The 25,539-nt window shown below is 50.5% G+C and overlaps 1 protein-coding gene across 4 annotated transcripts in view; it reads left to right on the forward strand.

Moving 5' to 3' along the window:
- The window catches only part of ZER1 (zyg-11 related cell cycle regulator), a 387,007-nt gene that overhangs the window by 176,399 nt on the left and 185,069 nt on the right, over positions 1-25,539 (forward strand). For all 4 annotated transcript variants that reach the window (XM_085614054.1, XM_085614056.1, XM_085614055.1 and 1 more), the window contains 3 exons: positions 2,495-2,671; positions 15,796-15,910; positions 19,910-20,056. In XM_085614054.1, coding sequence (XP_085470180.1) covers positions 2,495-2,671; positions 15,796-15,910; positions 19,910-20,056 — 439 coding nt within the window. The remainder of the gene's footprint in view (positions 1-2,494; positions 2,672-15,795; positions 15,911-19,909; positions 20,057-25,539) is intronic.

Consider the following 25,539-nt stretch of genomic DNA (forward strand, 5'->3'; position numbering starts at 1 on the left):
TACCTTCCTCCCCAGACTCTGCAGGCCAGTGGGTGCATGTAAATGTTAAAAAGCAACATGAATAAAGTTGACACATTTCTTTAGCTGAGCACGAAAAGGGAGGGAGAGGAACTGTGGTATTTTGTATGAAAATGATTTAAGCCAGGCTCAAACAGTTCCTCTGAGCCTGTGTCAGACAATCTTTCAGATAGGCTTGTGTAGTCAGTTGTATCAAATGCGACCTAGAAGTGCAGGAGAACCAATCTGGACTGCGGGCATCCATCATCCTCCCTGGGTCATCAAGAGCAGAAGCTACAACTAATTCTGAATCCTGCTTGACAAGTATCTAAGAAGTTGTTTTCCTCAACAAATCTGAAAGCATTGTTTCTCCAGCAATTTAGGCAAATAAGGACTAGAGAAATTGTCTGGTCATTTCTAGGACCTCTGGGGTTAAGTGAAGCGTTTTTCAATAATGGTTTAATGACAGTTTTCCAGATCTCAGGTACTGTGCTAGTTTCTAGTTGTTAGAAGAAATGCGTCACATTTCCTCGGTCATGTCAAAAAATAGTTCTTTCGTAAATTAGCATCATTCTTTCCTGCACTCACTTCCGTTCAGGGTTTTGAATCTGCTATGCAAGAGATGTTCCAGGACCCTGACCTGCGGTTAGGGAATTGAACGTTTGCAGGGAGGGGACTAAAGGCTTCCTGAACAAGAGACATTACAGTGAGTGATGACATGCCTATGTCTTCGAAATTGATTATCACAGTAAGGAGAGCCTTAGATTCTTGTTATTCCATTGGCATGCTCCTTTCCAAGTCTCGGCTTGAACATCTAGGGATGCACAAGCATCCTTACCTCTAGTCTGGCATTCATCATTCATCACATTGAACTCTCCTCTCTGGGTTTTTGCTCTGGATCTCAGGACGTGTGAAGCATCCAGTGATACTCCACTATTCATGGAAGGTAGGCTTGTAGTCTCTTCCCTGTGGACACTTGCACTGCGGGGGGATGCTGTGAACACAGTGAAATATAAATCCCTAGGCAATTATGGAGTTACTAGTGTATGAATCTCTAAGTATAGACGTCCATTAGATACATTATTCGTGAATTCAGTGTAACATTCAATAGAAATTTTTTAAAAATTACAGTTTTAATTTTTGATAAATAAAAAGCATATTTTATTAAATCTTGAAATCAATTCATAAACTAACTCTTCATACTGTGTTTTGTATGTAGCTAACGTGAATACATATACATTCAATTATGTGCAAACAAACAATTTTCTCCAAACAATCACTTAAAATACATAGACTAAAACCTTGGCAGAAAAGGGTTTTTGTATTTGACGTGCCTTTCTACGCAATCTGCGCCTTTGTCAGGAAATGCCACACATATACTTTTTATTACAAGCTTATTATTGGATTTTACAGTCCAATGTTTTATATTCGGCTTATTGTCGATGGGTCCAGCGTATCAATACAAGATACCAATTTGAGTCCTGCAGGAATCTGATATATCATATGTATTCCTTAGGAATCTGACATTTTTCACAACTTCTTATCGATATTTTCAGAAAATTCCAACAGTTCTAGAATATATTAAGAAGATTATCATCAAAATACATCAAAAGTTTTCCCTTCCAGTACATAGACGTGGCCGGTTAGGACGTATCGACGCAGAAGGAGCTGTTATCTGTCTTTTTAATTCTTCCTCACTATTAATCTAAAGGGAAAACCTTTGATGTATTTTGACGATAATCATCTTAATATATTCTGTAATTGTTGGAATTTTCTGAACATATCGATAAGAAGTTGTGAAAAATTTCAGATTCCTAAGGAATACATATGATATATCAGATTCCTGCAGGACTCAAATTGGGATCCTGTAAGTCCATCGATACGGTGGACCCATCGACAATAAGCCGAATATAAAACTTTGGACCATAAAATCAATAATAAGCTCATAATAAAAAGTATATGTGTACCATTTCCTGACGAAGGCGCAGATTGCGTCAAAACGCGCGTCGAAGACAAAAACCCTTTTCTGCCACGGTTTTAGTCTATGTATTTTAAGTGATTGAAGAAAATTGTTTGTTTGCACATAATTGAATGTATATGTATTCCCATGTTAACTACATACAAAACACAGTATGAAGAGTTATTGTATGAATTGATTTCAAGATTGTAATAAAATATGCTTTTTAATTATCAAAAACTAAAACTGCAATTTTTTTATTTTTTCTGTTGAATGTTACACTGAATTCACGAATAATGTGTATCTAATAGACGTATAAACTTACAGATTCATACACTAGTAACTCCATAATTGCCTAGGGATTTATATTTCACTGTATTGGTGCCCTGCCCTAGGAATTTCTGTATCAATTCGACAGGGGTCCCTTGTTACTTTCACTGTGGAGGGATGCTACCTGCCAGGGTATGAATCTGTTGAAATTGAGGTAGCTTTTCTCTTCTGTTTTGGGTTGATTCAAAGTTTTACCTGTTGCTTTTCCAGGCACTTGGACATTTCCCGGGACCAACTCTCCAGCTACTACAAGTTCAAGTTGAACCGAAAGGTGCTGAGCCTCATTGTCCAAAACCTGAGTTCCCTAACCTCATTGGATATTTCAGGTCACATGATGTTGGAGAATTGTGCCATCTCCAAGATGGATGAGGAACTGGGCCGTCCAAGGTAAGAAGAGATCTCAGAAGGAGAGTTATAAAGAATGCAGAGGGATGTCTGGGAGGGAGGGGTGAAAGTAAAAAGCAATCTGACTAAGGAGAGAGAGTTATGATGGACCCAGCACATGGCAGAGGGATGTCAGTGGGCTGCGGGTGGAAGAGGTAAGCATCAGTCTGTAAAGGAGTGTAGTGAAGGACCCAGAAGAGCTCACATGAATGTCTGGGAGGGAGAGGAAAGAAGGTAAGAAGCGATCTGAGACGTGGAGTAGTAAAGGACTCAGAGCGTGACAGAGACATCAGTGTGAGGGAGAGAGAAGAAGGTGAGAAGTGATCTAAAACATTCAGTAGTGAAGGACTGTGAGCATGGCAGAGGAATCAGTGGGGGTGAGGGAGAGAAAGAAGAAGGTGAGAAGTGATTTGAGACATACAGTGGTGAAGGACTTGGCGCATGGCAGGGATATGAGTGGGAGTGAGGAAGAAGAAGGTGAGAAGGGATCTGAGACATGGTGTAGTGAAGGACTTAGAGCATGGCAGAGGCATCAGTGGGAGCTAGAGAGAAGGTGAGAAGTGATTTGAGGCGTACAATATTGAAGGACACATAGCATGGCGGAAGTATCGGTGGGAGAGAGAGGAAGGTAGGAAGTAAACTGAGATGTATAGTGGCGAAGGACCCAGAGCATGGCAGAGGCATCAGTGGAAGGGAAAGAGAAGGTGAGAAGTGATCTAAGACGTACAGTAGTGAAGGACTCTGTGCCTGGCAAATTCATCAGTGGGATAGAGAAGAAGGTAAGAAGCAATCTGAGATGAACAGTAGTGAAGGACTCGGAGCGTAGCAGAGGCATCTCAGGGAGAGAAAGAGGAAGGTGAGAATTCATCTCAAATGTACAGTCTTGAAGGACTCCGTGCATGGCAGAGGCATCACTGGGAGCGATAAAGATGAAGGTGAGAAGTGATCTTAGACGTATGATGGAAAAGGACTCATGGCAGAGGCATCAATGGGAGAGAGAAGACGGTGAGAAGCGATCTGAGAAATTCAGTGGTGATGGAAGAGAGAAGAGGATGATAAATGATCTGAGACGTACAGTGGTGAAGGACTCGGAGCGTGGCAGGGGAATCAGTGGGAGGGAGAAGAAGGTGAGAAGCGATCTGAGACGTACAGTAGTGTAGGACTCAGAACATGGCAGAGACATCAGTGGGGAGGAGAGAGAAGGTGAGAAGTGATCTGAGACGTGGAGTAGTGAAGGACTCTGAGCATGGCAGAGGTATCAGTGGGAGAGAGAAGGTGAGAAGCGATCTGAGACGTACAGTAGTGAAGGACTCAGAACATGGCAGAGGCATCAGTGGGAGGGAGAGAGAAGAAGGTGAAAAACGATCTGAGAGGTGGAGTAGTGGAGGACTCTGAGCATCGCAGAGGCATCAGTGGGAGAGAGAAGGTGAGAAGCGATCTGAGACGTGGAGTAGTGAAGGACTCTGAGCATGGCAGAGGAATCAGTGGGAGAGAGAAGGTGAAAAGTGATCTGAGACATGGAGTAGTAAAGGACTCCGAGCATGGCAGAGGCATCAATGGTAGCGATAAAGAGGAAGGTGAGAAGTGATCTAAGACGTATGATAGAAAAGGACTCATGGCAGAGGCATCAATGGGAGAGAGAAGACGGTGAGAAGCGATCTGAGAAATTCAGTGGTGATGGACTCTGAGCATGGCAGAGGAATCAGTGGGAGAGAGAGAAGGTGAGAAGCAATCTGAGACGTACAGTGGTGAAGGACTCAGACCGTGGCAGAGGAGTCAGTGGAAGAGAGAGAGAAGAAGGTGAGAAGCGATCTTAGAGGTGGAGTAGTGAAGGACTAAGAACATGGCAGAGGCATTGGTGGGAGGGAGAGAGAAGAAGGTGAAAAACGATCTGAGAGGTGGAGTAGTGAAGGAGTCTGAGCATGGCAGAGCAATCCGTGTGAGAGAGAAGAGGATGATAAATGATCTGAGACGTACAGTGGTGAAGGACTCAGAGCATGGCAGAGGCATCAGTGGGAGAGAGAAGGTGAAAAGTGATCTGAGACGTGGAGTAGTGAAGGACTCAGAGCATGGCAGAGGCATCAGTGGGAGAGAGAAGGTGAAAAGTGATCTGAGACGTGGAGTAGTGAAGGACTCAGAGCATGGCAGAGGCATCAGTGGGAGAGAGGTGTAGGAAAGTAGGATATGCTTCACATAGGTACCCCCACTTTTTGCTGGTGTTTCACTGTATGCTGGTGTTTCACTGTATCTGAAAGAAACACGTTAGTTAGATTCCTCACCTTAGAATATCCCCAGGCGTCAGACTGGATCCGGAAGATTTTTCGTCAGCAATACCCCTTGCGCGTCGCTAGGCGTCGTCTGCGGCTCCGCGTCCGTCGTCGGCGTCGTGCGCCGGAATGACGTCGTCGGAGTACTTAAACGGCGCCCTCGCGCGCTGACGTCAGTTCTTCTTTTTTCCGCGCCAGTAAGCGCAGATCCGGGAGAGCTACCCCTTTAGTCACTTTTTGACTAACTTTTTTCGATCCTTTTTGATCTTGTCTCGACTCCGGTGCCGGTAGGATGCCTGGTTTTAAAGCCTGTGCTGACTGCAACCGCTTGATGTCGGTTACGGACCATCACCGCCGGTGCCTTTACTGCTTGGGCCTCGACCACGACGCGGAGTCGTGTTCGGACTGCAAGGCCCTGACCTCGAAGGCTAGACGGGAGCGGTCCCGTAAGCTTCTCGAGCTTCGCCACTCGGCCCCTCTCGATCCCGGTCCAGGAGGAGGTCCAAGGATCGGTCGCGGAGCCGCAGCCGACGTCATCATCGATCGTCTGGCTCCAAGTCTTCGGGTAAGTCGAAGCACTCCAAGAAGTCCAAGAGGCGACAATGCTCTTCGGACTCCCCTCGCCGGTCGCGCGACTCGGCCGAGGGTCAGGGTGGTTCCACCCCCGCGGCTCCAGCGGAGCCGCAGGCGCCGCGCAAGTCCCCATACCTGCCGGTCCCTGGGACTGACGCGACGCCGGCGGAAGTCAGTGCCTTCCTCTCGGCCATGAGGAACCTGGCTCCGCCGTCGACGCCCGCTGGTGTGCCTTCGGGCCCCGCGGACCCGACTGGGCAACCTTGCCTGCCGGCGGCTCCGGCCCCGGCGCCGTCGACGGCTCCGGCCTCAACGCCGCAAGTGCCCGAGGGACCCGTTCCCGAGTCCCCGCCGACGCCGGTCGACCTCGTCACGCCTCCTCCGCCGGCGTCGACACCGGTACCACCTCCGACGCCGGCTCCGCTCGGCGTCGAGCCCCGGTTCAGCCCCGCTCCGGGCCCGGCGCCGTCACGGCGTCGATGGACGCCGCGTTCGGCGCCGCTGGAGACACATTATGTCTATCGCCCGGCTCCGATCCTTCCTCCTGCATACCAGGAATCGGATGATGGGGGCGACTGGGAGGGATCCGAGGATCCTCTGGCCGTTCAGGCTCAACTGTCACAGGACTGGGCAGATGAACTGGGGGAGGCCAGTGGTCTGGATACCTCTCCAGACACTGGATTCATCTCTCCTCCGACTGTGGCTTCGGAGGAGGGTGCTGCTTTCTCTGTGGTGCTGCGCAAGGCGGCCGCAGCCCATGGGCTCGAGCTACCTGCCGTGGCTGTGAGGACTAACGTCCTCACTGAGGTGCTTCAGTCTGCAGCAAGCTCCACTGAGCCTCTGCTGCAATTCAATGAGGCCCTCATTGACGTTCTGCAGGGCACCTGGTCCAAGCCCTCCACAGTTCCTCCTGTGGACTGGAACGTCGCCAGGCGCCACCGCCCTGCTCCGGGCGACCCCAGTTTTCTGTCCCAACACCCTACCCCCGAGAGCCTGGTTATCCAGGCCTCTACCTCCCAATCCTCCTTCCCGACCGCTCCGCCGGACCGGGATTCCAAGAGACTGGAACAGTTCGGCAAAAAGCTGTTCTCCTCCCTTAGTTTGGGCCTGCGGTCTTTGAACACCGCCTGTCTCTTGGACCGTTATTCCCACTCTCTGTGGGATACGGTGGAGGACGTGCTGCCCCTGTGTCCGGAGGAGGTCCAGACACGACTTACCCAGGCTCTGGCCGATGGGAGGGATGCAGCGCGACATGCTATCCGATGTGGGCTTGACACTACGGACTCGCTGGGTAGGGCGATTTCTACCACAGTGGCGCTTAGACGTCACGCCTGGCTGCGGTCCACGTCCTTTTCGGGCGATGTCCTTGGGCCTCTCGGCCCCGCGGTCGCAAACTTCCGCCCCTTTCGTGGCCAAGGAAGGGGTGCCTCCTCACGTACGCCTAGCCACCAGCCACAGAACCGACCTGCGTGCGGTCACGGACGTGGTTTCTGCCGAGGCGGTTCTGGAGGACGACGCGGTCAGCCCACATCCACCCCGGCAGCATCCGCCTCAAAGCCTTCCTAGTCCGAGCTTTCAGGCCCATTCCACGCCAGTGGGCGGCAGAGTTCGCCATCACCTGCTCCACTGGCGGTCCATCACATCGGACAGGTGGGTGCTGCAAATCGTCCAAAGGGGCTACTCCCTCCCCTTCGAGACGACCCCTCCAGCCATGCCACCGCAGCACCACCGTATCTCGGGGGATCATTTGAATCTTCTCCACGAGGAAGTTTCGGCCCTCTTGGCCAAGGGGGCCGTCGAGCGCGTTCCGAGCCCAGAAGTAGGTCGTGGTTGTTATTCCCACTACTTTCTGGTTCCCAAGACGGGCAAAGGGGGCCTACGCCCTATCTTGGACCTCCGGAACGTCAATGCCTTCCTCCGGAAGGAAAGGTTCAAGATGTTAACTTTGGCTCAGGTTCTAGCTGCCCTAGACCCTGGAGACTGGATGGTAGCGTTGAACTTGCAGGACGCATATTTCCACATCCCCGTCCTGCCGGCCCACCGGCATTACCTGCGGTTCACGGTGGGTCAAGAGCACTTTCAGTTTACCGTGCTCCCCTTCGGCCTCACCAGTGCTCCTCGGGTGTTCACGAAAGTGATGGCGGTGGTCGCAGCTCATCTGCGCAGATCAGGGGTTCCAGTCTTCCCCTATCTCGACGACTGGTTGTTGAAGGCGGGCTCGCCCCAGGCAGTCGTCTCCCACCTCCAGACTACGGCGGATCTCCTGCATTTGCTGGGATTTTCCATCAACGTGCCGAAGTCACACCTGAGTCCCTCTCAGAAGCTCCTCTTCATCGGAGCGGTTCTCGATTCGGCGCAGATCCGGGTCTATCCGCCGGAACAGCGGGTCCGGGATATTCAGGCCCTGATTCCCATCTTTCGGCCTCTATCCTGGGTTTCGGTCAGGCTAGTGTTGCGGCTTCTGGGGCTGATGGTCTCCTGCATCCTACTAGTGCATCATGCCAGGCGGCGCATGCGGGCTCTGCAGTGGGACCTGAAGTTTCAGTGGGCCCAGCATCACGGCAACCTGTCCGACCATGTCTTGATCTCGGAGGGCACTGCACAGCAGTTGCAGTGGTGGCTCACGGACCGCGATTGGGTCAAGGGCAAGAGCCTCTCCCTTCCCCAACCGGAGCATGTCGTAGTGACGGATGCATCCCTCCTGGGATGGGGTGGCCATATGGGAGAGGCGGAGATCAGAGGCCTCTGGTCTCCGGCGGAGTCTCGTCTCCACATCAACCTGTTGGAGTTGAGAGCGATCCGACTTGCACTGAAAGCCTTCCTTCCCTCTGTCAGGGGAAGTGTCGTGCAGGTGTTCACGGACAACACCACCGCCATGTGGTATTGCAACAAACAGGGCGGGGTGGGGTCGTGGATTCTTTGTCAGGAGGCTCTGCGCCTCTGGACGTGGCTAGAACACCAGGGCGTCACCCTAGTGGTTCAACATCTGGCGGGCTCTCTGAACGCCAGAGCAGACGAACTCAGCCGCCGGTGCATGATGGATCACGAATGGCGTCTGAACTCTGAAGTGGCGCAAGGTCTCTTTCAGCAGTGGGGAGAGCCTTGGTTAGATCTATTCGCCACCGAAGAGAACGCGCAATGTCAGCAGTTATGCGCGTTGGAATTTCCAAGGCGGCACTCGCTCGGCGACGCTTTTTGTCACGAGTGGAGTTGCGGTCTGTTGTACGCCTTTCCGCCTATACCACTTCTGCCCAGAGTGCTGAAGAAGATCAGGCACGACCGGGCCCAAGTCATCTTGGTGGCTCCGGATTGGGCACGAAGGTACTGGTATCCCGAGCTACTCAGTATGTTGACCGATCCTCCGATACGTCTGCCCCTTCGGGAGGATCTTCTGTCGCAGCAGCAGGGGACGGTCCTCCACCCGAACCTGTCCAGCCTCCACCTCCATGCGTGGAGATTGAGCGGCGGCAGTTGATGCCATTTGACTTGCCTCCTGAAGTCTGTGATATCATTCTGGCAGCCAGGCGTCCCTCCACAAAGACGGTATACGCCTGCCGGTGGAACAAATTTGTGGCATGGTGCACAGCAAAGGCTGTGGATCCCCTTTCCGCCCCTCTTTCTGAGGTTCTACTGTTTCTTCTTTCTTTGGCCCGGCAGGGCTCTGCCCTGGGCTCCCTGAAAGGTTATCTTGCTGCCATCTCTGCCTTCTTGCGGCTCCCTGATCAGCCTTCTCTTTTCAAGTCCCCTGTAGTTACACGCTTTCTAAAAGGCATTACTCACACGTTCCCTCCTGTCCCGTTTGTAATGCCTCAGTGGGACTTGAATCTTGTTCTCACATTTCTAATGTGCGCTCCCTTTGAGCCTCTTCATAATTGTCCCCTTCGTCTGCTGACGCTTAAGACTGCTTTTCTGGTAGCCATCACCTCGGCTAGACGGGTGAGTGAGCTCCAGGCTTTATCTTCAAAGCCTCCTTTTCTCTCTGTTCATCCGGACAAGGTTGTCCTTCGGCCTCGTCCCTCCTTTCTTCCGAAAGTGGTGACTCCATTTCATCTTGGGCAGTCTGTCACCTTGCCCACCTTCTTTCCGCCTCCGCATCCTTCCAAAGAGGAAGAGAGGCTCCACCGTCTGGACCCAAAACGTGCGCTCTCCTTTTATCTGGACCGCACAAAGCAGTTCCGGGTGGACAACCAACTTTTCATTGGATACGTTGGTGCTAAGAAGGGGAAAGCTGTGCACAAACGGACCATCTCTCGGTGGGTCGTTTTGTGCATCAAAATTTGTTACTCCTTGGCAAAAAAGGACCCTCCTGTTGGGCTGCGCGCCCATTCTACTCGGGCCACGGCGGCTACCACTGCTTTGGGACGGGGTGTCCCTTTGCAGGACATCTGTCAGGCGGCAACGTGGGCTTCGCTACACACGTTTGCCAGGCATTATTGCCTTGACAGCCAAGTCCGGAGGGATGGCTTCTTTGGCCGTTCTGTCCTCCAGGACTTTCTGGTGTGATCTTGGTTCGCAGACCCACCACCGGGGATGGTATTGCTTGGGTATCTATTCTAAGGTGAGGAATCTAACTAACGTGTTTCTTTCAGATGAACAAGTTACTTACCTTCGGTAACGATGTATCTGTAAGAAACATTAGTTAGTTAGATTCCTCACCGACCCACCCATCCTCCCCGTTCTGCGAACTGACATCTAGGGTTAAGGTTATCCTTTTCAGGCCCCTAGATTTTATTTTTGGCACCAGTGTCGGTCTTTGCATGGCTCTGCGTTCCTGGCGCGGAAAGCTATGTACAAGAACTGACGTCAGCGCGCGAGGGCGGCGTCTAAGTACTCCGACGACGTCATTCCGGCGCACGACGCCGACGACGGACGCGGAGCCGCAGACGACGCCTAGCGACGCGCAAGGGGTATTGCTGACGAAAAATCTTCCGGATCCAGTCTGACGCCTGGGGATATTCTAAGGTGAGGAATCTAACTAACTAATGTTTCTTACAGATACATCGTTACCGTAGGTAAGTAACTTGTTCTTTTCGACCTTAGTCTGGCCGTGGCCCTGCTAATTAGGACCACAGCCTAGCTGCTTCCTCTCTAAAATAGTTTCCATGTACATTAGGTACATATCTAATTGGATTCTGGAGTGCCTTATAAGCCCCTAGCATATGGTATACTATGTACCTAGGGCATAGGTACCTCAGAGGCCTACCAGGGGCTGCAGCATATATTATGCCACCCCTGGGAAGTACTCCAAAATTACACCACAGGTCTGCTACTGCAGCCTGGGTAAGGGTGTGCTTGCACCCCTTACAGTGGTATAGGCTACCTATATCCACACCTATATACAGACACATATAAACCTATAAGCCACTCCTATGGCAGGCCTCGACAATCCTGAAGGCAGAGTGCTTGGTTTTATGTGAGAGGGTGCCCAAGCATGAGCTGAGCCCCTCTGCAGCTTTCGGAAATACTTCCTTATGGATGTTCTGTGATACAGCCATACCATATACACTTAAGTGCATTATAACCTCGTGGTAAATGCTAACTTTGGGATGGCTGCATCAAAACATGTCGTGTTTGGTGTCAAACGCTTTGGAATACTACCCTCCCACCTCTCCCCCCCCCCCCCAGCGGGGTAGCATTCCACCTGTCTAGAGGGAGAGACAGGTTCACACTGGCTAAACTCGGTAGGACTTTCCTGAGCCCTGGCATCACAAGATGGATGCCTCTGCCACAGACACGGGTCTGGCCTCCTGCTGCTGACCGAAACTCAGGCAGGGGAGGCCTGGACAATAGGTTTCCTGTCGAGGGGAGGTGTCCCACCTCCCCAGACAGGCTGATGTGTATTGGGGCTGGGCGGGAGCACTCTCTGGTGCTTTGAAGTCCTGCACTGGGGGCACACTTGGTGTCCCTGTGCACACTCCTGTTGAAACCGGTTGCAGGAGCTACCTGCCCCTGCTCTGGCGCAAAACTGGACAAAGGAAATGGGTGGAACCACCCCTTTTTCCTGGCCCACCCATAGGTGGGGCCTTAGAGTTAGTCCATCCCCTAAACTCACTATAAGTATAGGAATCCAGTCCCTAGGACTTTAGATTACCCTGGACGAAACTCTGCAACGTACATCCTGAACCTTCGACGTTCTATCCTGACTAGAGGACTGAAGAGATCTCCCTTGGGGTCAAGGAGTGACTCCCCTGCTTGGCAGACACGAAAGAAGCAACTGACCGGTCTGCAATTCTGAAGCTCCAGCCGGACGCCGAAGTCTCTGCATCCCCAGAGGTGGATTTCCAGACTTCCCCCAAGGCTACCCTGAGTCCACAGCAAAGCTGAGGCCCGTGGCTTTCGTGGGTGACGTGGAACCGTGACCCCTGGACACCGTGAACTTTTGCAGCAACACTATCTTCCTGGTCCTCCTCGAAGTTGTGCTTTGGGCTCCGAGTAGCCCCACCCTTGAGCACCTCCTGCACCGAAGATTGTTGGCCTCCACTCCACGAGTGACCCGTGGGCCAGCTTCCAGTGCGACTGCTCGAGGCTCCTTCGCGATCACTAGCCCGTTGGCTAGCAGGTCCCCACGAAGACGACTTTTTTTCTGATTGAGCTTACCTGGTTGCTCCAGACGTGCCCAGACTTACCCTCGCTGGGTGAGTCCCTCAGACCTTGCTGGTCTGCACCGCAGTCCTTTCTCTGAATTCCAGTGACTTGCCGTTGCCAAGGCTTGTTGGGTCCATTCTGGTCGCCGACACCGCAGCACTCGACAGACTTCGTGGGACAGCTCGAATCCGGCTCATGGACTTCCTCGACGCCTCCTGGACCTCGTGGCTGAAGAGTCAAGACACCCATCAACTCACCTGAAGCACCCGACATCTGTGGACATTGGTCAATCCTGCCCTAGGTTACTGGCAACTGACCCAGACTCTGTCCCCTCTGCTTTCAGGTTCCTTCCATCCTAGATCCAGGCTTGGATCTCTTCGGACACTTCTCCTCTTCACGGCAGCAGCACTTCTTCCCCAGCTCCCATTGAAATCGACGACGCGACCCGACACCAAAAGACACCTATGCACCCGGCTTCCCTGGGTGAGGTAACTCGAGTACTCCGGTGCTCTTGTAGGTGCTAGCCCTAGAACTTCTTAAGTCCAAAAGGGTTTGGTCCTGACTCAATTAGAAGTGTCCCTAATCTTTAAAATTCCAACTGCGACATTGCCCATAGAAGATAATAGGAACCCGCGGTTGTGTTTTCACACTGCATATAGTTCCCGTGGGTCCCCTGTATCACTACCTTGGATGGTTCCTTGGGGTCCCAGCGATTCTAGAGGCAATAGGCCTAGTGCCTATTCCAGTCGTGGATCTTATACCACTTTTTTGGTATATGGTTTGGTACGCCCCTAGGGCCCAAATGTGTATTTGTGCTTTTACTGATGCTTGCTCACTTGTAAACTAAGTACTTCGAACTCAAGTCTCATAAAGAGACTAGAGGGGTGTGTGTTAACCTAAATACATATATTTTAAATATATACCTGGTGGGGTTGTCCTTTCATTTGATCATTCAAGAGATTATAGACTGGTAAAACAAGCTGCTTTACATTCCTTCAAGACTTAGCCTGAAGGCTGCTTTCCATAGCTACCACTAGGATAGCTTTCACATAAGGTTGTCTTTAACCATTCACCATAAGGGGTTGTTTGGACTGATACACGGTGCCCACTAGAACTAGTGGACAGCATATATCAGGCCACCTTCTCACAGAAGGTGAGAAGGTATGTGAGACGTACAGTGGTGAAGGACTCGGACGGTGGCAGAGGAATCAGTGGAAGAGAGAGAGAAGAAGGTGAGAAGTGATCTGAGACGTGGAGTAGTAAAGGACTCTGAGCGTGGCAGAGGCATCAGTGGGAGAGAGAAGGTGAGTAGCGATCTGAGATGTACAATAGTGAAGGACTCAGAGCGTGGCAGAGGAATCAGTGGGAGAGAGAAGGTGAGAAGTGATCTGAGACATGGAGTAGTTAAGGACTCCGAGCATGGCAGAGGCATCAATGAGATAAAGAAAGAAGAAGGTGAGAATTGATCTGAGACGTGGAGTAGTTAAGGACTCCGAGCATGGCAGAGGCATCAATAGGATAGAGAAAGAAGAAGGTGAGAATTGATCTGAGACGTGGAGGAGTAATGGACTCCGAGCATGGCAGAGGCATCAATGGGATAGAGAAAGAAGAAGGTGAGAAGTGATCAGCGACGTGGAGTAGTTAAGGACTCTGAGCATGGCAGAGGTATCAGTGGGAGAGAGAGAGTGAAGAAGGTGAGAAGTGATCTGAGACATGGAGTAGTGAAGGACTCGGAACATGGCAGAGGCATCAGTGGAAGAGAGAGTGAAGAAGGTGAGAAGCGATCTGGGCCGTGGAGTAGTGAAGGACTCCGAGCATGGCAGATGCATCAGTGGGAGGGAGAGAGAAGAAGGTGAGAAGAGATCTGAGATGTACAGTGGTGAAGGACTCAGAACGTAGCAGTGGCATCAGTTGGAGAGAAACAGAAGAAGGTGAGAAGCGCTCTGAGACGTGGAGTAGTAAAGGACTCAGAGCATGGCAGAGGCATCAGTGGAAGAGAGAAAGAAGGTGAGAAGCGCTCCGAGACGGGGAGTAGTGAAGGACTCAGAGCATGGCAGAGGCATCTATGGGCGAGAGATGAAGCTGAGAAGTGGTCTGAGATGTACAGTGGTGAAGAACTCCGAGCATTGCAGAGGTATCAGAGGCAGAGACAGAGAGAAGGTAAGACGCGATCTGAGACATGCAGTGGTGTAGGACTCGAAACATAGCAGAGACATCAGAGGGAGAGAGAAGAAGGTGAGAAGTGATCTGAGACGTACAGTAGTGAAGGACTCGGAGCATGGCAGAGACATCAGTGGGAGAGAGAGAGAGAAGAAGGTGAGAAGCAATCTGAGACATGCAGTAGTGAAGGAGTGTGGCAGAAGGATGACGGTGATGCGGAAGGAAGGAAGCAACGATCTGATTGTGAGAGTAATGGAGAACCAAGAACATGGCAGATGGATGTCCGGGTTGATATAGTTCCTCCAGGCTAGACACTGAGTTCATCAGTCCCGGAGGATGATATTATTTGCAGAGATGAATGGCTAAGACAAGTTATAATGGAACCTCATGGATTCCCCTTATAAAGAGTATTGTCCACACACTAGGACCTACGTGGTTCTTATCAAAAGAACAGGATCAGAAGATAGCGTTTCCTGGCACATTAAACAGACACATTGGGAATACCAACCTTCCAGATACTGCATCCTGGTAGCAAACAGGGCAGATTGTCAGACATGGGAACACGTACACTCGAGAGATGTGGTCAGAAATGCTCCTTTCGATATAGTGGAAGTAATGCCCAGTTGGCACAGGTACCTGGGGCTGCTATTGAGGCTCTATGGAGGGTTTATCAGTTCTTAGCATGTGCAGAGAAGCTCAAGAAGGGCGACTTAGTGTTCGGCCTGCTTGCTGCAAAGAACGCACTGGATGTTCTCAGTAACAGGAGGTAGCATCTACCATGAGCAAATCTGGGATTCGGGAGCAAATATATCATATTGCAGTGTATGCATGAAAGATCAGGCACAGGTGAGTGACAATTACGAAGGGCACCTCCAGAATGCGTGGAAGGATTGTCCAGCACTGTTCAGAAAAAAAAAAGGTCTTCTAATTTCTCCCCCTTTTGAAATCTGAGAGAGCGCTGAGTGGGACCAGTGTGAGGGCTCCTGGCTCAAGTAGTTCTATTCAGCTCTCGTCAGACTGTCTGTGTTGACGCAGTGACTTGTACTTGCTTTGTATGAAAGCTGGATACTAGATTCTACTTCTATCTCTGTTTCCAGTAGGTCCCAGGATAGTGCAGTATGTTGGGAAAAGTATAGATTGTTCAAACAGGGCAGGAGAGATTGTTGATAAAGGTGGCACATATAGCAGGGTGGGGACAGGCCTAGAGGACCCTTTACCAAGGATAAGAAACATCTGATCAGTTTAATGTGGGATAGCTAGCCAGAGAGGTGGCCTGTGAAAAAGCACCTGTGGTGAGGGACATCTTAGCCAGAAGTAACATGATAACTCCTGCTTGAAGGCTTTTTTTGATGACATTGTACTGCCACTCAGCATCCCTCTCTTGGACAGCTTGTTGGGGTCTCTTTGCTTCTGGACCTGACTTTTGATTGAGAAAGATCTGTGCTAATTTATAGAATAGATACCTACATGTGAAGAAGGTACCCGATGTGGTGTCACTACATGATGAAAGCCTCTGACCTATCTGCTTTCTCTTTTCCACAGCACGGATCCCAGCAAGAGCAGCATCCTCCCGTTCCGGGCGCTCAAGAGGCCACTTGAGTTCCTTGGCCTTTTTGAAACCTCTCTCTGCCGCCTGACTCATATTCCAGCTTACAAAGTAAATGCTCAACTGTACAGTTTCAATCTAGATCCCCATGTAGTGCCCTTGAATGTGTCTATGTGAAGTTCAGACAAGGGAGAAGCCCAAAAAATAAAATCCCCCTCTCCTTTATCTGTATCCCGAATGACACTGAGTGAGCAGGTTTAGCGAGCAAGCATGTCACTTGTATGGTTCCCTGAGAACATCTTGAAAATAATGTGGCCAAATTGAACCTTTTACATCTACATTCTCGCTGAATTTGCACATCTATTCTTCCTCTCTGCCCTTTCTTCCTTCTCTCATGCGTTTGTCCTTTCTGATACACACATACATTCATCTCTCTATCCAGCCTTCCATCTATCCTTATTTCTCTTCATTGACCCATCCCCCTCTTCATCCACCCATCCCCCTTTCTGCAATCTATGCTTTTTTTCATCATTCCGACCCTCTCTCCATCATTCTAGCCATCTAGCCATGTCCCTTCCGTCAGTCCTTGTACTGTCGTCACTCCATTCACCTCTTTATCCACCAGGGCATCATCTATCTCTCCACCCATCACTCACTTCCTGCTTTCTTTCCTCTTGTGTTCTCTTGTTGCATTTTTCCCGTCCCCACAGCTCCATCATGCTTTTCCTTCCAGCGTCGCTGACCAAAATCAAAGTAAACAAAAGCAACATTTTAAAAGTTGCATTTCAGACTCCGTACCCAGTGGCACCTACCCACCTCTCAAGCTGCTGAAGCCACGGGTTCATGGCGTTTCTGATTTCAGACCATTTTCCCCTTTTATCAGCCCGCCTGAATACTTCATGGCTGAACCTAGTGTATTTCTCTAAAGCCCTTCATGGGCTGATTTGGTCTGCCTTCAGAAAGCTCTCTGCATCTGCTTTGAGTAAGTTCACATTGTTCCCTATATCATAGTCCCCTCTCGCATCTGTGTGTGAATAGAGTAGTTCAGCTAATCTCAACCCTCTAATCCTCATGACCAGCACCAGGAGGTTACACTGCCTCTGCTGAGCTCTCCAGATGGAACTCTTCCTCCCGACTCACCCATACTCTCCTTTTAACCCTGTACTTCTAGTGAATGCATGCAATGTCATGCATCAAGGGTGTGCATGTGATCTCATGCCTTTAGTGTATGCATGCAGTCTTATGCAGTGAGTGTATGCATGCAATCTCATAAATCAAGTGTTTACATGGAATCTCATGCATCGAGTGTTTGCATGTATTCTCATGCATCGAGTGTGTGCATGTAATATCATGCTTTGAGTGTGTGCATGCAATCTCATGCATCAAATGTTTGCATGTAATCGTATGAATCAAATGTTTGCATGTAATCTCATGCATCGAGTGTATGCATGCAGTCTCATGCATCAAGTGTTTGCATGTAATCTCATGCATCGAGTGTATGCATGTAATCTCATGCATCAAATGTTTGCATATAATCTCATACATTGAGTGTATGCATGAGGTCTCATGCATCAAATGTTTGCATGTAATCTCATGCATCAAGTGTTTGCATGTAATCTTATGCATCAAGTGTTTGCATGTAATCTCATGCATCAAGTGTATGCATGTAATCTCATCTATCAAGTGTATGCATGTAATCTTGTATCAAGTGTTTGCAGGTAATCTCATGCATTGAGTGTATGCATGCAATCTAATGCATCGAGTGTTTGCATGTAATCTCATGTATCAAGTGTATGCATGCAATCTCATGCATCAAGTGTATGCATGTAATCTTGTATCAAGTGTATGCATGCAATCTCATGCATCAAGTGTTTGCAGGTAGTCTCATGCATCGACTGTTTGCATGTAATCTTATGCATTGAGTGTATGTATGAAATCTCATGAATCAAGTATTTGCATGTAATCTCATGCATCGAGTATGCATGCAGTCTCATGCATCGAGTGTTTGCATGTAATCTCGCATCGAGTGTATGCATGTAATCTCATGCATCGAGTGTTTGCATGTAATCACATGCATTGAGTGTATGCATGCAATCTCATGCATCGAGTGCATGCATACAATCTCTTGCATCAAGTGTTTGTATGTAATGTCATGCATTGAGTATGCATGCAATCTCATGCATCGAGTGTATGCATGTAATCTCATGCATCAACTGTATGCATGTAATCTCATGCATCAAGTGTATGCATGTAATCTCATGCATCGAGTGTTTGCATGTAATCTCATGCATCGAGTATGCATGCAATCCCATGCATTGAGTAGGCATGCAATCTCATGCATCGATTGTATTCATGTAATCTCATGCATTGAGTGTATGCATGTTATCTCATGCATTGAGTGTTTGCATGTAATCTCATGCATTGAGTATGCATGTAATCTCATGCATCGAGGGTATGCATGCAATCTCATACATCGAGTGTTTGCAGGTAATTTCATGCATCGAGTGTTTGCATGTAATCCTATGCATCGAGTGTATGCATGCAGTCGAGTGTTTGCATGTAATCTTATGCATTGAGTGTATGCATGCAATCTCATGCATTGAGTGTATGCATGTAATCTCATGCATCGAGTGTATGCATGCAATCTCACGCATCAAGTGTTTGCATGCAATCTCATGCATCGAGCGTTTGCATGCAATCTCATGCATCAAGTGTTTGTATGTAGTCTCATGCATTGAGTATGCATGCAATCTCATGCATCGAGTGTATGCATGCAATCTCATGCATCGAGTGTATGCATGTAATCTCATGCATCAAGTGTATGCATGTAATCTCATGCATCGAGTGTTTGCATGTAATCTCATGCATCGCGTATGCATGTAATCTCATGCATCGAGTATGCATGCAATCCCATGCATCGAGTATGCATGCAATCTCATGCATCGATTGTATGCATGTAATCTCATGCATTGAGTGTATGCATGTTATCTCATGCATTGAGTGTTTGCATGTAATCTCATGCATTGAGTATGCATGTAATCTCATGCATCGAGGGTATGCATGCAATCTCATACATCGAGTGTTTGCAGGTAATTTCATGCATCGAGTGTTGCATGTAATCCCATGCATCGAGTGTATGCATGCAGTCGAGTGTTTGCATGTAATCTTATGCATTGAGTGTATGCATGCAATCTCATGCATTGAGTGTTTGCATGCAATCTCATGCATCAAGTGTTTGCATGCAATCTCATGCATCAAATGTTTGCATGCAATCTCATGCATCGAGTGTATGCATGCAATCTCATGCATCAAGTGTTTGCATGCATTCTCATGCATCCAGTGTTTGCATGCATTCTCATGCATCCAGTGTTTGCATGCAATCTCATGCATCGAGTGTTTGCATGCATTCTCATGCATCAAGTGTATGCATGCAATCTCATGCATCAAGTGTTTGCATGCAATCTCATGCATCAAGTGTTTGCATGCAATCTCATGCAGCGAGTGTTTGCATGCAATCTCATGCATCAAGTGTTTGCATGCATTCTCATGCATCCAGTGTTTGCATGCATTCTCATGCATCCAGTGTTTGCATGCAATCTCATGCATCGAGTGTTTGCATGCATTCTCATGCATCAAGTGTATGCATGCAATCTCATGCATCGAGTGTTTGCATGTAATCTCATGCATCAAGTGTATGCATGCAATCTCATGCATAAAGTGTTTGCATGCAGTCTCATGTATCAAATGTTTGCATGCATTCTCATGCATCAAGTGTATGCATGCAATCTCATGCATCGAGTGTTTGCATGTAATCTCATGCATCAAGTGTATGCATGCATTCTCATGCATCAAGTGTATGCATGCAATCTCATGCATCGAGTGTTTGCATGTAATCTCATGCATCAAGTGTATGCATGCAATCTCATGCATAAAGTGTTTGCATGCAGTCTCATGTATCAAATGTTTGCATGTAATCTCATGCATCGAGGGTATGTATGTAGTCTCGTGCCTTGGGTGTATGAATGTAATTTACTCCTGGACTCTTGCTTCTGTGCCCTGATTGTTTCAGCTCAGACTAGCTTTTCACAAGTATCCCTTCCCGACCCACAGGTGAGTGGGGATAGGAATGAGGAGCAGGTGCTGAATGCCATTGAAGTCTACACCGAGCATCGCCCAGAAATCACCTCTCGTGCCATCAATCTTCTCTTCGACATAGCCCGAATTGAGCGATGCAACCAGCTGTTGAGAGCACTTCAGGTGAGCAAATGAACTTTACGGAGTGAGATTGTGCCCTCACGCCAGTGTGGGTATGCATAGGGGTTAGCCAGCTCCAAAGTCACACTTCACACTATGCACGCCCACAAACGTCTACGGGTGCAGTGCTCCAGAATCAAGCTGCACTCCAAAAGCTTCCTCAAATGTCTGCTGTTAGAGTGCTACAGCATCGCACAGAACTGTGGGTGCTTCCACCAACGCCTATAGAATAGGGAGCCCCAGAATCACACTGGACCCCATTTCTTTCACAGACGCCTATTGGATAGTTAGGGTCAGAATGACAATGCGCTCTTGATGCTTCCATTGACGCCTAATGGACATGGAGCTCCAGAATCACACTGCACTCCTGGTGCTTCCACACATGCCTGCTGGGTAGAGAGCTCCAGAACCTCACTGCCCTGTGGGTGCTTCAACAGAAGCCTAGGGAAGGGTGCTTCAGACCCACACTGCTCTCTGGGGGCTTCAGCTGAGGCCTAGGGATAGAGAGCTCCAGAATCACACTGACCAGTGGGTGCTTCGACTGAGGCCTAGGGATAGAGAGCTCCAGAACCACACTGACCAGTGGGTGCTTCGACTGAGGCCTAGGGATAGGGATCTCTAGAACCACACTGACCAGTGGGTACTTCAACTGAGGCCTAGGGATAGAGAGCTCCAGAATCACACTGCCCAGTGGGTGCTTCAACTGAGGCCTAGGGATAGAGAGCTCCAGAATCACACTGACCAGTGGGTGCTTCCACTGAGGCCTAGGGATAGGGAGCTCCAGAACCTCACTGCCCTGTGGGTGCTTCAACAGAAGCCTAGGGAAGGGTGCGTCAGACCCACACTGCTCTCTGGGGGCTTCAGCTGAGGCCTAGGGATAGAGAGCTCCAGAATCACACTGACCAGTGGGTGCTTCGACTGAGGCCTAGGGATAGAGAGCTCCAGAACCACACTGACCAGTGGGTGCTTCGACTGAGGCCTAGGGATAGGGATCTCTAGAACCACACTGACCAGTGGGTGCTTCAACTGAGGCCTAGGGATAGGGAGCTCCAGAACCACACTGCCCTGTGGGTGCTTCAACTGAGGCCTAGGGATAGAGAGCTCCAGAATCACACTGACCAGTGGGTGCTTCCACTGAGGCCTAGGGATAGGGAGCTCCAGAACCTCACTGCCCTGTGGGTGCTTCAACAGAAGCCTAGGGAACGGTGCGTCAGACCCACACTGCTCTCTGGGGGCTTCAGCTGAGGCCTAGGGATAGAGAGCTCCAGAATCACACTTACCAGCGGGTGCTTCCACTGAGGCCTAGGGATAGGGAGCTCCAGAACCTCACTGCCCATCGCGTGCTTCAGCTGAGGCCTAGGGATAGGGAGCTCCAGAACCACACTGACCAGTGGGTGCTTCAACGGAGGCCTAGGGATAGGGAGCTCCAGATTCACACTGACCAGTGGGTGCTTCAACGGAGGCCTAGGGGTAGAGAGCTCCAGAAACACACTGCCCACCGCGTGCTTCAGCTGAGGCCTTTGGATAGAGAGCTCCAGAATCACACTGACCAGTGGGTGCTTCAACTGAGGCCTCGGGATAGAGAGCTCCAGAATCACACTTACCAGTGGGTGCTTCAACTGAGGCCTAGGGATAGAGAGCTCCAGAACCACACTGCCCAGTGGGTGCTTCAACTGAGGCCTAGGGATAGAGAGCTCCAGAATCACACTGCCCAGTGGGTGCTTCAACTGAGGCCTAGGGATAGAGAGCTCCAGAACCTCACTGCCCTGTGGGTGCTTCAACAGAAGCCTAGGGAAGGGTGCTTCAGACCTACACTGCTCTATGGGTGCTTCAGCTGAGGCCTAGGGATAGAGAGCTCCAGAATCACACTGACCAGCGGGTGCTTGAACAGAAGCCTAGGGATAGAGAGCTCCAGAACCTCACTGCCCTGTGGGTGCTTCAACAGAAGCCTAGGGAAGGGTGCGTCAGACCCCCACTGCTCTCTGGGGGCTTCAGCTGAGGCCTAGGGATAGAGAGCTCAGAATCACACTTCCCAGTGGGTGCTTCCACTGAGGCCTAGGGATAGGGAGCTCCAGAACCTCACTGCCCATCGCGTGCTTCGGCTGAGGCCTAGGGATAGGGAGCTCCAGAACCACACTGCCCACCGCGTGCTTCAGCTGAGGCCTTTGGATAGAGAGCTCCAGAATCACACTGACCAGTGGGTGCTTCAACTGAGGCCTCGGGATAGAGAGCTCCAGAATCACACTTACCAGTGGGTGCTTCAACTGAGGCCTAGGGATAGAGAGCTCCAGAACCACACTGCCCAGTGGGTGCTTCAACTGAGGCCTAGGGATAGAGAGCTCCAGAATCACACTGCCCAGTGGGTGCTTCAACTGAGGCCTAGGGATAGAGAGCTCCAGAACCTCACTGCCCTGTGGGTGCTTCAACAGAAGCCTAGGGAAGGGTGCTTCAGACCCACACTGCTCTATGGGTGCTTCAGCTGAGGCCTAGGGATAGAGAGCTCCAGAATCACACTGACCAGCGGGTGCTTGAACAGAAGCCTAGGGATAGAGAGCTCCAGAACCTCACTGCCCTGTGGGTGCTTCAACAGAAGCCTAGGGAAGGGTGCTTCAGACCCACACTGCTCTCTCGGTGCTTCAGCTGAGGCCTAGGGATAGAGAGCTCCAAAATCACACTGACCAGTGGGTGCTTAAACTGAGACCTAGGGATAGAGAGCTCCAGAATCACACTGCCCAGTGGGTGCTTCGACTGAGGCCTAGGGATAGAGAGCTCCAGAATCACACTGACCAGTGGGTGCTTCGACTGAGGCCTAGGGATAGAGAGCTCCAGAATCACACTGACCAGTGGGTGCTTCAACTGAGGCCTAGGGATAGAGAGCTCGAGAATCACACTGCCCAGTGAGTGCTTCGACTGAGACCTAGGGATAGAGAGCTCCAGAATCACACTGCCCAGTGGGTGCTTCAACTGAGGCCTAGGGATAGAAAGCTCCAGAACCACACTGCTCTCTGGGTGCTTCAACTGAGACCTAGGGATAGAGAGCTCCAGAATCACACTGACCAGTGGGTGCTTCAACTGAGGCCTAGGGATAGAGAGCTCCAGAATCACACTGCCCAGTGGGTGCTTCAACTGAGGCCTAGGAAAGGAAGCTTCAGAATCACACTGCCCTCTGAGTGCTCCCACACATGCCTGCTGGGTAGAGAGCTCCAGAACCTCACTGCCCTGTGGGTGCTTCAACAGAAGCCTAGGGATAGAGAGCTCCAGAATCACACTGCCCAGTGGGTGCTTCAACTGAGTTCTAGGGATATAGACCTCCAGAATCACACTGACCAGTGGGTGCTTCAACTGAGGCCTAGGGATAGGGAGCTCCAGAATCACACTGCTCTCTGGGTGCTTCAGCTGAGGCCTAGGGATAGAGAGCTCCAGAACCACACTGCCCAGTGGGTGCTTCAACTGAGACCTAGGGATAGAGAGCTCCAGAACCACACTGCCCAGTGGGTGCTTCAACTGAGACCTAGGGATAGGGAGCTCCAGAACCTCACTGCCCTGTGGGTGCTTCAACTGAGGCCTAGGGATAGAGAGCTCCAGAACCACACTGCCCATCGCGTGCTTCAGCTGAGGCCTAGCGAAAGAGAACTCCAGAATCACACTTCCTAGTGGGTGCTTCAACTGAGACCTAGGGATAGAGAGCTCCAGAATCACACTGCCCAGTGGGTGCTTCAACTGAGGCCTAGGGATAGAGAGCTCCAGAACCACACTGCTCTGTGGGTGCTTGAACAGATGCCTAGGGAAGGGTGCTTCAGACCCACACTGCTCTCTGGGTGCTTCAGCTGAGGCCTAGGGATAGAGAGCTCCAGAACCACACTTACCAGTGGGTGCTTCAACTGAGGCCTAGGGATAGAGAGCTCTAGAATCACACTGACCAGTGGGTGCTTCAACTGAGGCCTAGGGATAGAGAGCTCCAGAACCACACTGCCCAGTGGGTGCTTCAACTGAGACCTAGGGATAGAGAGCTCCAGAACCACACTGCCCAGTGGGTGCTTCAACTGAGGCCTAGGGATAGAGAGCTCTAGAACCACACTGCCCAGTGGGTGCTTCAACTGAGGCCTAGGGATAGGGAGCTCCAGAACCTCACTGCCCTGTGGGTGCTTCAACAGAAGCCTAGGGAAGGGTGCTTCAGACCCACACTGCTCTATGGGTGCTTCAGCTGAGGCCTAGGGATAGAGAGCTCCAGAACCACACTGCCCATCGCGTGCTTCAGCTGAGGCCTAGGGATAGAGAGCTCCAGAATCACACTGCCCAGTGGGTGCTTCAACTGAGGCCTAGGGATAGAGAGCTCCAGAATCACACTGCCCAGTGAGTGCTTCGACTGAGACCTAGGGATAGAGAGCTCCAGAATCACACTGCCCAGTGGGTGCTTCAACTGAGACCTAGGGATAGAGAGCTCCAGAATCACACTGCCCAGTGGGTGCTTCAACTGAGGCCTAGCGATAGAGAGCACCAGAATCACACTGCCCAGTGAGTGCTTCGACTGAGACCTAGGGATAGAGAGCTCCAGAATCACACTTACCAGTGGGTGCTTCAACTGAGGCCTAGGGATAGGGAGCTCCAGAACCTCACTGCCCTGTGGGTGCTTCAACAGAAGCCTAGGGAAGGGTGCTTCAGACCCACACTGCTCTCTGGGTGCTTCAGCTGAGGCCTAGGGATAGAGAGCTCCAGAATCACACTGACCAGTGGGTGCTTCAACTGAGACCTAGGGATAGAGAGCTCCAGAATCACACTGCCCAGTGGGTGCTTCAACTGAGGCCTAGGGATAGAGAGCTCCAGAATCACACTTACCAGTGGGTGCTTCAACTGAGGCCTAGGGATAGGGAGCTCCAGAACCTCACTGCCCTGTGGGTGCTTCAACAGAAGCCTAGGGAAGGGTGCTTCAGACCCACACTGCTCTCTGGGTGCTTCAGCTGAGGCCTAGGGATAGAGAGCTCCAGAATCACACTGCCCAGCGGGTGCTTCAACTGAGGCCTAGGGATAGAGAGCTCCAGAATCACACTGACCAGTGGGTGCTTCAACGAACACATAGGGATAGGGAGCTCCAGAACCACACTTACCAGTGGGTGCTTCAACTGAGGCCTAGGGATAGAGAGCTCCAGAAACACACTGACCAGTGGGTGCTTCAACTGAGGCCTAGGGATAGGGAGCTCCAGAATCACACTGACCAGTGGGTGCTTCAACTGAGGCCTAGGGATAGGGAGCTCCAGAACCACACTGCCCAGTGGATGCTTCAACTGAGGCCTAGGGATAGAGAGGTCCAGAATCACACTGACCAGTGGGTGCTTCAACTGAGGCCTAGGGATAGAGAGCTCCAGAATCACACTGCCCAGTGGGTGCTTCAACTGAGGCCTAGGGATAGAGAGCTCCAGAATCACACTGACCAGTGGGTGCTTCAACTGAGGCCTAGGGATAGAGAGCTCCAGAACCACACTGCTCTC

This window comes from Triturus cristatus, chromosome 1_2 (assembly GCF_964204655.1).
Source record: "Triturus cristatus chromosome 1_2, aTriCri1.1, whole genome shotgun sequence".
NCBI classification, from domain to species: domain Eukaryota; kingdom Metazoa; phylum Chordata; class Amphibia; order Caudata; family Salamandridae; genus Triturus; species Triturus cristatus.